Source organism: Dendrobates tinctorius, unplaced genomic scaffold (assembly GCF_039654945.1).
Source record: "Dendrobates tinctorius isolate UK_male_01 unplaced genomic scaffold, ASM3965494v1 ptg000167l, whole genome shotgun sequence".
Lineage (NCBI taxonomy): Eukaryota > Metazoa > Chordata > Amphibia > Anura > Dendrobatidae > Dendrobates > Dendrobates tinctorius.
In genome coordinates, this window is record NW_027361834.1 from 2030625 (window position 1) to 2046994 (window position 16370).

Genomic DNA, 16370 nt, shown 5'->3' on the forward strand with positions numbered 1-16370 from the left:
AGGCCCTGTTACATTTAGCGATGCACCAGCGATCCCGACCACGATATGACCCGGTCAGGATCGCTGGTGCATCGCTAAATGGTCGCTACTGAGCTGCCAAACAGGCAGATCTCACCAGCGACATCGCAGCGATGCTCGGCAGTCGTTACTCACCTGTCAGACGCAGCGATGATGACAGTCTTCCGCCCGCGTCCATGGCTCGCTCGTCGGCGCCAGCAGGAAGCCGACGAGAAATGGACCAGGACAATCTCGCGCGATCAGCGATAGCCAGCAGGGGACCAGTCGGAGTGTAAAAGGCCCTTAAGATCATTGCTGATGTCTGTCCTAGTTGGCATAGTTTTAACACGTCTAAAGGCTCCAGACCAGCAAAATTACATAACTTCTTCATTTATAGGAGTGGTCACGCTTGCTAAAGAGCAATTACTCAAGGATCATTTGATTAGCAGCACATGACTGCTACTTACCATCTTAATTCCTAAGAAAGCAATGAGGGTGTGCATATTTTTTTGCACACAACTTCTGCATTTTGGATTAGCTTTTCTTGACTATTAAACGGTGTCATTTGTCAGGTTTTGTTGCTAATCTGAAGTTCTATTCACTAAATTTTAGGATCAGAATTTTTTTTTTAATTTGGTCCTGATAAGCAAAACCATGAAATTCAAAAGAGGGTGTACTTAGTTATTCTCATGACTGTATGTCCCCATGTCAAACGATTACCACTATCAAGTCCAGCTTTCTGACTATACACATGAAATAGATCTGAATTAGGGTTAAGGATAAAGGTGGGATGAGAAAGGGATGATTAATGTCCAACATTAAATATAACCCCCACCCTAACAGTCTGGCAAGCCATGTCCTCACACCAAACACTTACCAATTCTAGACATAAACGATGGCCATAGGCAGCTGCGTAATGAACTGCATTGTACCCATGCTTGTCCCTGATTCCTGGGTTTGCATCGTTTCGCAATAAGTATTCCAGGCACCTAAATTAATGGAAAGTAACCTTGTAGGAATTACAAATTATTTGCTTGATCCATTCTCTTACTATTATGCACCAATCCATAACATTCATGTAAAATAAAATGCAACGCAAAAAGAGTCACCAAAAATTCCAAAAAATACTGTCACGTGAGAAGTCAGATTAGCAGACTCTTCAGCTTTAGCTCACTGTATGAGTGCATTCACATCTTTGCCACTAGGTGGCAGAAACGAGCTGATAGAATTCATAAAGAATAAATTGCTATTGGTGTCACGTTCCTGCACCTGCAGGTCTTTTACAAGGTTAATAAAGTGCAGATCACATCATCCATGTGCATGCTGGATTTTACGGTTTACTAGGCTCACAGAATTAACAGCAAATAATAAAACCGTACCAATATCCTTGTTGCGCAAAATATCCCTAATCCGTGTTTCGTTTTCAAGGATCAATTAGAAAAGACAATAGAATAGTGGGAATGAACAACAATAAGTTACTTTACAATATAAGCAAACCATTTCAGAAGAAATCCATCAAATGAATATCGATATCCATACGGTCTGAGCCTGAAACCCAGCCTGGCCCTACGGGCAAGTGCTTCTTCACTGTAGTGCTAACGCTACAAGGCGGAAAAAACCCCACACAAAAGGCAAATTGTAGAAATGTACCACTTTTTTATGAAATACGAAAATCAAAGAATTTCCTTCATATTGCTGAGATTTCTTCTGAACAAAAAGGGCTAAGAAGCTAAACAAGTGGGTCTTTGTGAATGTGGCAAGCTGCATGACCGTCAGATTTAACCTAGAGAAGAAGCCAAGAACACCCCCTGTCTTACAAGGCTACATTCTCTGCGATCAACAGAAAGGCACAAATGTGATGAAGTTCCCATACTCTTGGCGTCCTGATCAGTTCGCTTACTACGATGACGCGGAAGGCAAAAATCATATAGCGACATGAACACGACTTACTTGCCGTCTGTGTCGGATGTGGCTGCATAGTGCAGGGGGGAACAGCCCCGCTCGTCGAGATCATTCACACTGGCTCCGGATCCCACAAGTGCAAACAGGCACTGATAATTACAATTGGCAGCGGCGTAGTGAAGTGGAGTCCTTCATTCAATGAGAAGTGAACACAATTATTTCTATAGACAACAGTAAACATCTGGCACCTCCGCTCCAGACCTCCTGCAGCAGCATTTACCGCAGAGAATATCCTTACAAATAAAGGCACGAGAGCTGCACATACATTGACGTCCACAGGATAAATTGACAAGCATTGGATTTCATATCCATCCAATTGGTCCAATGATAACATTGATATTTCTCATAGCGTCATGTGATTTCTTAAAAACTCATACAAAAAGCTGGTATTGGAAAATGCTGTGGATTTTCCAGAAGAGTAGAAATGGAAATAACTCGTGCTTTTTCAAGCGTGAACGAACCCTTAAAGGACTCCTCCGTCCATCAAAATTTTTATTCTCATAATATATTTCAACCATATTATACGACACTGAGTCCTTACAATTGCTCATTTTGCCTACCAGATAATTCTTCTCTTTTCCATTAGGTCTAAGACTTCACATGATTTCAAACTGACTAACTGAATCCTTTTAAGCTCTATGTAGAAACAGGAGGTCAATTTTCTCTGCACAAGTCATGATTCACTGCAAAAGTCCCTGGCAAGGGGAGGAGGGAACAGCTGGGTCAGGAGTTTAAGAGGGAATGATAAAATGCAGGGACAAGACACTTCCTGTTTTCACATAGAGCAAAGAAAAGAGAAGAATTAGCTGGGTAGAAATGCAAATTGCTTAGTTACTCACCGATAACGGTGTTTCTCGGAACCCATGACAGCACCACGGAGAGAGGGGATCCGCCCTTCAGGGACAGGAACCTACAGATAAAAAGGGCGGTACCTCTCCTCCGCCTTCAGTTGGTTACAGAGCATCAGAGGGTCTCCAGGTTAGTTAAACAGAAATATATACACAGCATTATAATATTGATTATTTATCAGAAACACCGTGCCTAAACAGAAACACTCTGCAAACAGTAAAACGTGCTCACCACACTCGTGAAGGGGAGGGGAATAAGCGGGTGCTGTCATGGGTTCCGAGAAACACAGTTATCGGTGAGTAACTAAGCTATTCTCACTCACCCATGACAGCACCACGGAGAGAATTACAGAGATTGGTAGCTTAGGGAGGGACCATCGCCTGAAGGACCCTTCTCCCGAAGGTCAGGTCAGACGTAGAGGCTAGATCTAATCTATAGTGCCTGAAAAAGGTCGAAGGTGATGACCGGTTGGCCACCTTACAGATTTGTTCTATTGATACCTCCAATCTTTCAGCCCATGAGGTCGCCATTGCTCTTGTGGAATGGGCTTTCAACCCTTCTGGGATGGTATTTCCACTGGATGAATATGCCAGGGCAATCACATCCCTTATCCACCTTGCCAGGGTACTCTTAGATGCTTTGAGTCCTTTCCGAGGTCCCTGGAAACATACAAAGAGATAGCCTTCCTTCCTATATTTTTTGGTGGTCTCTAGATATTGTACTAAGCATCTTCTCACATCTAAGGTGTGAAATTTTTCTTCCCCTTTATTTTTAGGATTTGGGCAGAAGGTAGGAAGGACTACCTCTTGGGACCTATGAAAACGTGATGACACTTTTGGTAGATAGAGTCATTTTAAAACCTGACCCGGCCTATCTTCTAGAATTTTTGTGAAAGGTGGCCCTGCTGATAACGCCCGAATATCGCTTACCCTGCGAGTTGATGTTAGTGCAACCAGAAGTACCGTTTTAAATGAGAGGGTTCTAAGGGATGCCGAGTGAATGGGTTCGAACGGAGGGCCTGTCAGTGTGGACAGTACAAGATTCAGATCCCATGACGGAATCCTTTGGCTAGCTATTGGCCTGGATCTGGTTGCGGCCTTAATAAACCGTGTCACCCAGGGGTTACCCGCCACATTGTGGTTATAAAGAGCACCTAAAGCCTATACTTGAACCATTAATGTATTGACCGCCAGACCCTGTTCTAGGCCCCTCTGTAGAAATTCTAGGATCTTATCGATCTGAACCCCGTCCTGAACCTTTACCCCAGAAGTGGATAAGAATTTTTTCCATGTTCTTCCGTATGCTCTCATCGTAACCGGTTTTCTACTTTTTTGTTATGTAGTTATCAGGTTCTCTGAAAATCCTCTGTCCCTCATCAGCACCCTCTCAAATTCCATGCCGTTAAATGGAGGTTCGTTGCTTGAGGGTGCAACACTGGGCCCTGCGATAGCAGGTCCGGAAGATCCGGTAGGATCCATGGGTCGGTTACCGAGAGCATTCTTAGCCAGGAGAACCAGGTTCTTTTGGGACAGAAGGGGGCTATTAATATCATTCTTGCCCTGACCTCCCTGACTTTTCTCAGCACCGCCGGGATAAGCATGATCGGGGGAAAAGCGTATGTTAGACTCTGGTTCCATGGGATCATAAATGCATCCAGAGCTATAGGATTCCCCCTGGGGTCTAAGGAGCAGAACGTTTCCACTTTTTTGTTTCCGAAGTCGGCAAACAGATTATGTCCGGGGCCCCCCCACCTTTTTACAATCTGCCGAAAGACGGACCGCTTTAGAACCCATTCCCCCTGCCGTAGTTGGGTGCGGCTCAGGAAGTCTGCCCTTTGATTCTCCGTGCCTCGGATGTGTAGTGCTGACTGGGATAGCATGTTTGTCTCTGCTAGTTTGAGGACTCTGGAGGATGTGTCCATTAGGGCACGTGACCTGGTTCCCCCCTGATGATTTATATAGGCCACCGTGACTTGATTGTCCGAAAATATGCGAACATGGTGATTCTGGAGCAGGGGTAGGAAGTGTGTTAACGCGTAACCCACTGCTAAGAGTTCTTTCTGGTTTGAGGAGGCTTCTAGTTCTTGGCCTCCCCACACCCCCCGAGCCACCTCGTTGTTCATGTGTGCTCCCCATCCCGTGGGATTGGCGTCCGTGGTAACTATGTGTGTTATTTTTGTTAACCAGGGGATCCCTTTGGAAAGATTGTCTTGGTTTCTCCACCAGGCTAGGGAATGAATAGTTTTTGAAAGTAGGGTAATACGACCCTCTAGGTGTCCCCCTACAGCTGATTGGTTGGCTAATATGTCCCACTGAAGTTCTCTTGTGTGTAACTGAGCCCATTGGACTGCTGGCAGGCAGGCGGATAAGGAACCAAGTAGTGACATAGCTTTCCTTAATGTCATGGAGGGATTTTGGGTTGCTCTTATCATTTGAGCGATTTTCTCTTTCTTTCGGTCTGGGAGGCGACAGTCTTGAATATTTGAGTCCAGTGTCAGACCCAAGAATTCCTGTACTCTGCTGGGCTCCAATCTTGATTTTTTCAGATTTAAGAGCCAGCCTAGGCCTTGTAGAGTGTCCATCACCCTGTCCCTCTGTTCCCTGCATTTTCGGGCCGAGCTGCTTGCTATTAAAAAATCATCCAGATACAGAACTATTATGTCTTGCTCTCTTATATGGGCCATCATTTCCGCTACTATTTTGGTAAACACCCATGGGGCTACCGATATTCCGAACGGCAAGGCTCTGTACTGGAATTCTTTTACCTTGCCCTTTATTGAGATGGCTAACCTGAGATATTTTCTGGAGTTTTTGTGGATGGGGACGTGATAATAGGCATCGCTAAAGTCTAATACCGTCATGAAGCAGTTCGGGAACAGGATTTTGGTGGTGGACCTGATCGACTCCATTTTGAAGCTTTGATTCCTGACGTATCTGTTTAATTTTTTCAAATTTATGATCGTCCGAAAAGTGCCGTCTGGTTTGGTCACCAGGAAAAGAGGGGAGTAGAACCCTCTGCCCATTTCCTGCAGGGGAACCTCCTGGAGGACTCCTTTTTTTTTTACCAGGTTTAGGACCTCGTTTTCTAGGGCTTCCTGCTCCTGCGTACTGGATCTTAGCGGAGTTATTAAGTACTTTTGAGGTGGGAGAGAGAGGAAGTCTATTTTTAGGCCGTCCTGGATTAGGTTTATTATACACGGGTTGTTTGAAATTTTCTTCCAGGCTGGAAGGAAACGGTTTAGCCTTCCCCCCACCCTGTCTGAACTGTCACTTAGAGGGCTTTTTGTCTCGGGACGAGTTACCAAAGAACCCCCCTCTATCTTTCCTTCTGTCGTCCCATTTTGTTCTCTCAGTGGTCTCCTCTGAAAAAACTTTCTATTCCGAAAGGGCCTCTTAAATGCTGCAGGCCCCTAATTCGGGAACCCTTTCTTCTTGTCCCCTGCTTTCTGTAGGATGCCATCTAATGTCTCTCCAAAAAGGAATTTCCCTTCACAGGGGATTGCACACAATTTCATTTTTGAAAGGAAAGAGACCGCACTCCATGAGCAGGTGTGAATAAAGCTTGATTTATTGGCGCATGCGGTACATGTCGGCCGGGGGAGTGATATCAGGAGAGGAAAAACAGCTGACAACGGCCGTTTCGCGCTATCAAAGCGCTTCGACGGGTCATTTTGTGGAAGGAAGTGACGGATTTATGAAGCAATCACGTCATTCAAAACCTCCTACTTCCACAGCTGTTGTTTAAACAGTGTGAATACATGTATCAATTAAAAACAATTGTCATTACATCAAAATACACAGACAAGCACAAATCCAAGAAAAACAAATGAACATCTAACGAAAATAGATAAAGAGACCTGCAGAAAAATATTACAATCATTTGGTCATCATAACAATTTTAGATCATCATAGCATAATTTTTTAACTGTCATATGGACTATAACAGTGAATGACAAATACGATCAATAAATGGATCTCGTTGCTATCATCATCTCTGATCCTTTGAGCAGAAACGAATCAAATATTGCACAATACACCTGCTAAAATATGTGACAACCAGCTACTAATGTCTCATTAAATTATGTACCTACACTAGAATATTAGATAACTGGAAAATAACAATGACTGCAATTCATATAGGTAATTTAGAGAAAATGAGGAAATATTTTTTGCATAATAATTTGGAACACAGTGTATTGCACAATACACCTGCTAAAATGTGACAACCAGCTACTAACGTCTCATTAAATTATGTACCTACACTGGTAACATTTACCCATGTGATCAAATATTGTGGTAAATTAATTCTGTGTTCCTACGTCACCATCAAAAGCAGGTGTAAATATGTACTATGAAAAACCTCAAGGGGACATCAGACAAAAGGGATAGTGAATGGCGTATATAGTAACAAAACCTGAAACACAGGAAATGATGAAAGAGAAGGATACATACATTAAAAATCCCTATACAGCCTGATATAAAATACAATTCAAAGACAGACACATCATGTTACTATTCACGTGGTCTGGCGCTCGGGCTTCTGGTCCTCCTGACTGCGCATGCGCCGCAACCACACCGGAATTGCTGATATCGGCGCCATTATTTTGAATATAAACCTTCATACTTGTAATGTAGCCAACCCCTGATGAAGGATTAATTCCGAAACGTGCGTCGGGGAGCACAATTGTGGGACGTGCTGGACCTTAAAGGTATATTAATTTTTGGCATTCTTATTCAAGCATTCATTTATTCCTAGCGGTTTATTTGCACAGCAATGTAGTGAAGTCTTTTTTGCACACTGCACTTCAGCAAGCAGTGGTCTTATCTAAACTCCATATTGGTGCATGGCACTTCACATATTATACCACGTTTAGTTTTGAACAGCAATTTGTTGCAAACCTCCCCCCCTTTTTTTGCACAGGCACACTGCACTTTAGTAAGCAGTGTTTCTAGAAGCTGATTCACGTTGCACTATTTCACTGTTTATGAGATTATTATTTGTTACACATTTCCACTGTATTATTTTATTTTTAAACACAAAACTTTTTCACAGTATTATACATTTTTTATTAAAAGGAATTTATTATTTATTTTTTTTTAATTTTATTATTTATTATATAAAAAATTTTTTTAGGAATATTAAAATATATATTTTTGTATGAATGCATATGTAAATACCATATAATTGGTCCAAGCAATATAATAATTTTTTACTATTGTGTAAAATTGTCCCACTTGTGCTTAGTGTTTTTTATATTAATTTTATGGTATTTTATACCAACACTGATTTATTATTAATAAAGGTATCTATTGAAGATTATATCTTGTCTGGTTTTCTCTTGTTCATGGGTCCTCTTCGGTATTTTCTTGTTTGGCTCTTCTAGGGGAAAACAGTGACGCCCCCCCCCTTTTCCTCGTCTGAGGATGAGGAGCCGGATTCCAAAGTTTTAGAAGTGATTTCTCCCGACGTCGAAGAGTCCGACTGGGAGGTCACTATCGTATCTCTTTTTTTTTGGTTTTGTCCCTGTGCATAAGGGATATAAGGGCGCTCTGCACCTCCAATGTGATCGCAGCTCTTAGGTCAGAGGCGAAATCCGGGGTTTCCTGACATAGAACTTCTTTCGTACAAGATTCACAGAGTTTTTTCTCCCAAGATATAGGTAGGGGTCTAGAACAAGTGGGACATTCCCTGTTCTTTTTCCCCTTCTTCTTTCCCTAATAAGGGAAAGGGAATCCTATTAAAATGGTGAACATTCACGGAGATCACTCACCCAGAAGTATGCGGCTGCAGGTACCGATTCGGGAGACGGAGTAAGGTCTTGTACAGGCTGATCTCCCCGTGGCGTTTTGCTCCTTGCAGCTGACGTGCTGCACTGCGTGGAGTGACTGCTGGAACGGCCATTGCTCCTCCGTTCCTTTTGGTGATGATGATGGTGGTGCTGCTGTTTAGCCTGGCTTGCTGCTCCTGTTGCTGGTCGCTATCCTCCATTGCCTCAGGATGCTTCCAGGCAGGAGTGTATGCAGCCCCACCTTTTTAAAATTTCCCCGCGCTATGAGGTCACCGCTCCCATCCTGCACCGCGTCTGCCGGGAAGCGCGCTCCTGCGCATGCGCCGGTTCGCAGGAGCCGGTTTCTGTTTCTGGGGCAGCGGTCATTTTGGTACACCTCTGTACCATTGCACCGCCTGCAAGATTTCCGGGTCCCCCGATCTCCTTTTCGGAGTGGCGGCTCCGACTTCTCCCCCCCGCTCACCTGGCAGCCCGCATCGGCCCCATCGGTGGCGGCTTCGGCCACCGCACCCGCCGTGACAGGGGCCTCCCCGCTGCCATCCCTCGGACAGGTCGGCCCCGGATCCGGACTCCTTCCAAGAACGCGCAGGTACTGCCGTCCTGCGGGTCCCCTGTCAGGGACAGGAACCCAACTGGAGGCGGAAGAGAGGTACCGCCCATTTAATCTGTAGGTTCCTGTCCTTGAAGGGCGGATCCCATCTCTCCATGGTGCTGTCATGGGTGAGAGAGAATTTAGCAATTGTAAGTACACAGTTCAATATGATGAGTCCAATATATTAAGAGGATAAAAACCTGATGGGAGGAGTGGTTAGGTCCAGAATATGCACAATACACATGGATGGAGTTTTCTAAATCCCATCTTAGTGCAGTGGAAAATCTGTGTCGAATTGACTGCATAATAAACATTTCAAAATCCTTCCCAATAGGTTCTAAAAATGTGAGGCTATTCATCTCAGACGTCATATGTGGTAATGCAAAATGAATTAATTTAAAAACATTCACATTTTGCTGCAGATTCTTTTATATAGCATTAGCCCCAATGTAACAACAGTTCCAATTCCCAGCTGGATGGTGCACCCGCTCATCAAAAGGACAAAGATATATTGCATATATATGAACAGGGGTTGTACAATAAGACACCACCACTACCTCCCAGGAGTCTCTGCAACTGAGTAATATGAGCGTTGAGCCCCAAATCAGTCATTGGTGGGTGAAGGATGGAGTTTGTCAGGACGCCTCTTCTAATTATTAGGTGAATATAAATGACTGCTGCTACGTAAGCTCTACAGTGCATGGTAACTCACTGACTGGACAAAGGAACAGCATCAAGTCTGGCTAGGAGTATGAAAAAAAAAAAAAAAAAAAAAAAATCATAAAAAGTTGCCAAAAAGGTAACAAAAACCCCCAGAACCCAAGGAGTTTGGAAGAAAAACACTTACCTCCCAAACTTGTCTTTTTTGTTGAAATCTGCACCTGTGTTTAACAACAAGTTCAGACACTCCAGGTTCCTGAAAAGGAATTATACATTCTTAATTCTGAAGGAATCAATTCCATACTTTTACCTGTCAATCTGTAGCCTGCAAGTTTTTCAGAAAAAAAAGTGGTGTGGCAGAATACATAAAGGCCAATAATCAGATGTATATCTACGTGTAATAAAGTATTCTTCCAAAAAAAAAAAAAAAAATCATCAAAACTGATGAATACATACAAGTAGCACAAGTTCAGTTTGTATGCCCAAAACATGGTGCTGTTTTTGGAGGTGGGCAGCAGTGTCTTTCTGCTACTTTACACTTTCTCATTGTGGACACATTTTTTTCTTGCACTTTAGTTTTTTCCAGTTCTGTCCTCCAAGAGCTATAACTGAGGCTTATAAAAGGGAACCTGCTGAATGTGTTACTCTATCTCTACATGTCCCCTCTGAATTGTTAAGTGCTGTGGAATAGGTCGGTGCGATACAAGTCAAAAAATTTATTATAAAAGGTTTGTTCCTGTGGGATAAGTTGTACATTTTTCATTGGCACCATATTAGGATTCATTAAACTCTGACTGCATTTATTCTTTTAGGAAAATGGAGCAGGCGTGCGGCACCACTCCAGAATATCTGACCACGGGGGAGAACAAGTTTGTAGGGACACTTTATAGACATAAAAGGAAGCACAACATACCCTCCAGCCGCTGCAGCATGCAGACAGGTCCTGCCAAAGTCATCTGCAGTATCTATATCAAAACCTAGAACACAAAATGCAAAGCTAACTGCAAACTCCACATACCAACACACCTTCTATTCCAAACCTCGTCATGTTATATTTTGGTTTTCCTCTAGTGATCTGTATTTTCAAGGAGGTTGTATGTGGTTTACTTACAGAACCCATTAGCTTTTATTGTAATTATTTTATTTATATGTAAAACTGCCAGTAAAAACACACTGAGCTGCGACGGGAAAAAAAAGGGGATATCATCGCTAGAAGATGGGAGGTGCCGGACCCGGACCACGACACCCATCGGACCTGGACCGGACCGCCCCTTTGTGAGTATAATATAACTCGTTTTTCTTATCGTTCAGGTTATATCGGGGGCTTATTTACAACATTACAGAATGCTGTAGATAAGCCCCTGATGGCGGTGGCTGCATCTTATATGCAAAAAAATAGGTGACAGATTCCCTTTAAGTGTCGTCTTTGGCATCTTATCTTGTCGTTCTAATGAATTTAACCTGTAAATTGCAAGTGGCTTACAGATGTAGGAATGGACAGGTTACCTCTATTAGCTATTTTTCAGCTTTCAAAGCCTGAAACAGATAGGCTGTGTTCACACACAGCGTTTTCTTAGCGTTTTTTACCGCAGTTTTCACTATAAAACCGCTAAAAATAAGCTTCCCAGTCATTTCTATGCATTTTGCACTTTTTGTGCACATTGATGAGGTTTTTTACCGCGAAAAAACCGCATCGCGGTAAAAACTGCAGCATGCTCATTAATTTTACAGATTTTTCCGCAGTTTTGGCTTCTTCCATGCGGTTTGAAACCGCTGCGGAAAAAAACGCATCAAAACCGCTGCGGAAAAATAGGTGCGGTTTCTGGGAAGGGATTCAGGTTTTTGAGCAGAAATTTTCTGCAACGTGTGCACTTAGCCTTAAAGGGAATCTGTCAGTAAGTTTTTGCTATGTAATCTGACAGCAGCAAGATGTAGAGATAGAGACCCTGATTCCAACTATGAATCACTTAGTTTACTTGTTGCATAGAAAACTACTGTCCTGTAGTGATAATCCCCTGCTGATGAAACACTGACTGTATTAAAAACAAAAACCACAGCCCAGTTAGTGACATCACTGGAATTTGTCTCTCTGCCCTTAATTCATGGTACTCTCAGATTACATAGCTAAAACCTGCTGACAGATTAAATTTAAAAGAAGCTCCAAAAGACTGCACACATGCACAAGCAAGTCGATTTGACATTGCTGTGCTCATATGCACATGTTCATTCTTTGTAATGTATTTCAGCACTTTTTCAAGCAGGTTCCAGACAGAATTCGCCTGATGAAGACATTGTGTGCACATACTCAGAGCGTAAATTTATGAGAAAACCACATTCCATCCAAGTACATTTCTAAGTGTCAGAAATATTGGGTTCCAAGCCAGAAAACCAACCTGAAGAAAGGAGCTTCCTGCAGCAATCCGAGAAACCACTCAGTGCAGCCAGATGGAGAGGAAACATTCCATGGATGCCTCGCCTAGAGGAGTCAGGGGTTCACATAAATATCAGAGTACCAAGCAAGATGCCAACATTTTACCAGGTTTTGATAAGGGTTCTTCCAATAAGGGCTCTCAGTGATGTTTTCTATTAACTAAGGCTAGTTTCACATTTGTGTTTGGAGGCGCAGCGGACGCTCGCTGTGAAGCTCCGCCCCCCTCCAGTCAGCTCCGCCTATGGGTGCATGCCGCTGCAATCGCACCAAAATGCAACACCATCAAAAGGACTAGATACAAAAAGAAGCCCAATACTTGACACAAAAATGAAGGCGGCAACCCAAACAAATAAACCGCCATAATAGTAAATGGTTCCACTCCATAAGCATATAGAGACAGGAGAAAAAAGGGGGAGTAATTGGATCCAAACGATGTATTATAAAAAAAATTACAATTAGTATATCATGCACAGACAATATATAAATATATAGCAAAATTGTAATGACAATTCAACGCCAAACATAGACAGGGAAAGGGATATAAAATGAACCAAAGGCACCGATAATCACAGCCAGGATGGTATGTAACATGCACTGACGTCACCATCAGCCAATATAAATGCCCATATTGATTTCAGAATAATGCCTAAATTGGCTTAAAAATACTCCCTAAGGGCAAATAGGCCGATATAAAGTGAGGCAATAGTGGCTGGAGTGGTAAGCTATACCCATGAAAGGTTCAGATAGCGTCATATAAGACGCAAAGTTGTGAAGGGGAGACACTTGCCGAGGTGGTGCACAGGTACCCAGGACCGTGGAGAGACCCCCGACGCGCGTTTCGCGCTCAAAACCGGGCGCTTTCTCAAGGGGATGAAGGCTGAATTGGGCTGAAGGACCTTTTGTATCCATAGTAACGGTCACGTGTTAGATCATGTGACGTGTGTGAACCAATCACAGCGGCCGTAGCGGTACACGCGTCGCTTCACCGCCAGGTCCTCAAACATGAAGACAGGTGTCAGGCAATAGAGCGCACGCGCGGGGAAAGAGCCCCGTGCCTGCGTCCAAGGCAGCAAAGACACCAGCTCCATGGAGAGGGCAACTGGGGGGACGCAGACCGCATGCGCACAGCCAAGGGATAACATCATACGGCCGTTTAGCTTAAAGCATTGTTTTACAGATGACAGAATTTAAAAGATCTCCTTGTCAGGAGCCATTATGTTTCAACATCTTCCAACTCTTTCGGTTCTAGGGGCCCAATAGTGGGATGTTTCCCTTGCAGCCACTGTCTTGCCTGCTCGAATGTCCTGCGGTGCTCTAAGTTCCACACCTCGGATGGATCCAAAGAGTTCCAGATTACCCAGCATATATCATTTGGCAGCACCAATGTCATATTATGCTACATGTGGATGCCCAATGATATACGTTGGTTTAACATCAAGAGAATTACGGGTTAGGGTGCGTGAGCATGTGCGGGACATTCGTGCGGCCAAGACGGTGGCCGATCACTCTACCATCAAAACTATCCCCCGCCATTTTAGGATGTCCCACAATTGTGACCCACAGACTTTTATGGTGAGGGGAATCGATTGCATTCATTTGGGGGTTAGAGCAGGGAATTACAAGAAAATCCTGGCCCAAAGAGAAACGAAGTGGATTGTCACTCTGGACACGGCGACCCCTAAGGGTCTTGATGAGTCCCTGAGCTTTGCCTCCTTTTTATAAGCTGTTTTGCCTCTCTTGCATCCATTGCTGTATATATCTTTCCCACTTCCGTGGTTATTTTATTTGTTTTTAACTTTGTGTCTGTTTTTCATTATTTGTAGTTTATCCTCTTGTTCATTTGTTGGCTGTCCTGGATAAAAGGGACCCTTCGGGACCTTTGCTGTCACCATTTGTTCCAGTGATCCACCTGTGCCTCTATGTGTCGTCTCTAATGTATCATCTGGAATTAAGACTAACCATCATGCCTTTTGTTCGACTCATGGAAATTTTCTGACGAATTGGAATAAGATATATACAATGTTTTTTTAACAAGTGATTATTATCTTTATTGGCTCTATATGTCTATTATCATATTCTATGGTCTCAGCTCTGTGCCCGATATGTATCTGATGTATCTATTATTATTATTATTATTATTCTGCTTTGCAATATTATGTCCTTGTATTTTGTCATCTGTAAAACAATGCTTTAAGCTAAACGGCCGTATGATGTTATCCCATGGCTGTGCGCATGCGGTCTGCGTCCCCCAGTTGCCCTCTCCATGGAGCTGGTGTCTTTGCTCCCTTGGACGCAGGCGCGGGGCTCTTCCCCGCGTGTGCACTCTAATGCCTGACGCCTGTCTTCATGTTTGAGGACCTGCCGGTGACGCAGCGCATGCGCCGCTACGGCCGCTGTGGTTGTTTCACACACGTCACATGATCTAACACGTGACCGTTACTATGGATACAAAAGGTCCTTCAGCCCAATTCAGCCTTCATCCCCTTGAGAAAGCGCCCGGTTTTGAGCGCGAAACGCGCATCGGGGATCTCTCCACGGTCCTGGGTACCTGTGCACCACCTTGTTAAGCGTCTCCCCTTCACAACTTTGCGTCTTATATGACGCTATCTGCACGTTTCATGGGTATAGCGTACCGCTCCAGCCACTATTGCCTCACTTTATATCGGCCTATTTGCCCTTAGGAAGTATTTTTAAGCCAATTTAGGCATTATTCTGAAATCAATATGGGCTTTTATATTGGCCGATAGGGACGTCAGTGCATGTTACATACCATCCTGGCTGTGATTATCGGTGCCTTTGGTTTATTTTATATCCCTTTCCCTGTCTTATCTATGTTTGCCGTTGAATTGTCATTGCAATTTTGCTATATATTTATATATCGTCTGTGCATGATATACTAATAAAGATTGTTATTTTTTTTTACAATACATCGTTTGGATCCAATTACTCCTTTTTTCTCCTGTTTCTATACCGTTAAAAGGACTCATGTGGCGGCAAAAGCATACCTGCGCACGGCCTGCGTACCCAATGCTAAACATGGGGTACGTAGGCCGCATGCAGCAGCATGCGACCTGAGGAGGTGCGGCAGGGGGCGGAGCTTCACGGCAGGCGTCCGCTGCGCCTCAAACGCAAATGTGAAACCAGCCTTAGTGGTGAGTATGTTTTGGTTTTTTTTTTAGATTATATTATTAAACCGACAAAACTGCCAAACCATATAGTTACTGGTCACTTTGATCTTAGTAGAATACCTTCTCTCACAATTTAGTAAAATTAGTAATAAAGAAAAAAAATTATACAAGGCAAAAGAGGTAACTTATTTACTAACCATATAAGATAGTAGAAATGGGAGTGTTGAGCAACCACTCAAATGCACATGTTAGCATGCAGGCTACAATAGCTAAATGAAAGGACAAAAATCATATCTGCCCTGTAATACCCTCTGCAGTGGCCACTTACTTTGAGGTATCTGCACCATTGGTGATTAAAGTGTTAATGAGGAGCTCATGGCCATATCTGGCTGCTATGTGCAGTGGAGTGTTTCCATTCTTGTCTTCGCAGTCTATCTCCGCTCCTATAACATAGCACAGTGGACAGTACTTGGTTTTAGTAAAATTTATTAAGCCTTAAGGTTTTTTTTATCAACATTAAAAATGATCTTTCCAAAGAATAAGTGATAATTTGTCAAGCACTGCCCCCCCAAATCCCAAAAAAGGGGTGCTGAAATTCCCCATCATAATGGAGCTGGTGCCATTCATTCTCTAAGTGACCGTCGGAGATTGACAGCCAAACACTGTACCTGTTTAAAAGTCCAGAAGAGAAGAAATTGAGACCAGACTTAGTTCTAAAGTGCATTTCAGAACCCCGTTCTAGGGATTGCAGGGGAGCCATCGGATGGGTGATAGTTATTTACTAGAAGTAAAAGTTAAGTCAGAAAATGCTGCAAATTTTGACACAAATCTATCCCTGGTTATAGAAATATTTGATGACTACACCAATGTCCAAAACGTGCCAAACTTATTCAGAGACATGGATGGGTCTTTTAACAAATTTGGTGCAGTCACTCCAATAATCTTATTTTAGATTGGATTTCA

At 43.3% G+C, this 16370-nt stretch overlaps 1 protein-coding gene across 2 annotated transcripts in view; it reads right to left on the bottom strand.

Moving 5' to 3' along the window:
• Positions 1-16370, bottom strand: part of ANKRD28 (ankyrin repeat domain 28) — a 200781-nt gene that overhangs the window by 48883 nt on the left and 135528 nt on the right. For both annotated transcript variants that reach the window (XM_073550723.1, XM_073550722.1), the window contains exons 10-15: positions 15736-15850; positions 12242-12324; positions 10762-10825; positions 10036-10104; positions 1948-2088; positions 875-986 (exon numbers count right to left, since the gene is read on the bottom strand). In XM_073550723.1, the coding sequence (XP_073406824.1) occupies positions 875-986; positions 1948-2088; positions 10036-10104; positions 10762-10825; positions 12242-12324; positions 15736-15850 (584 nt within the window). The remainder of the gene's footprint in view (positions 1-874; positions 987-1947; positions 2089-10035; positions 10105-10761; positions 10826-12241; positions 12325-15735; positions 15851-16370) is intronic.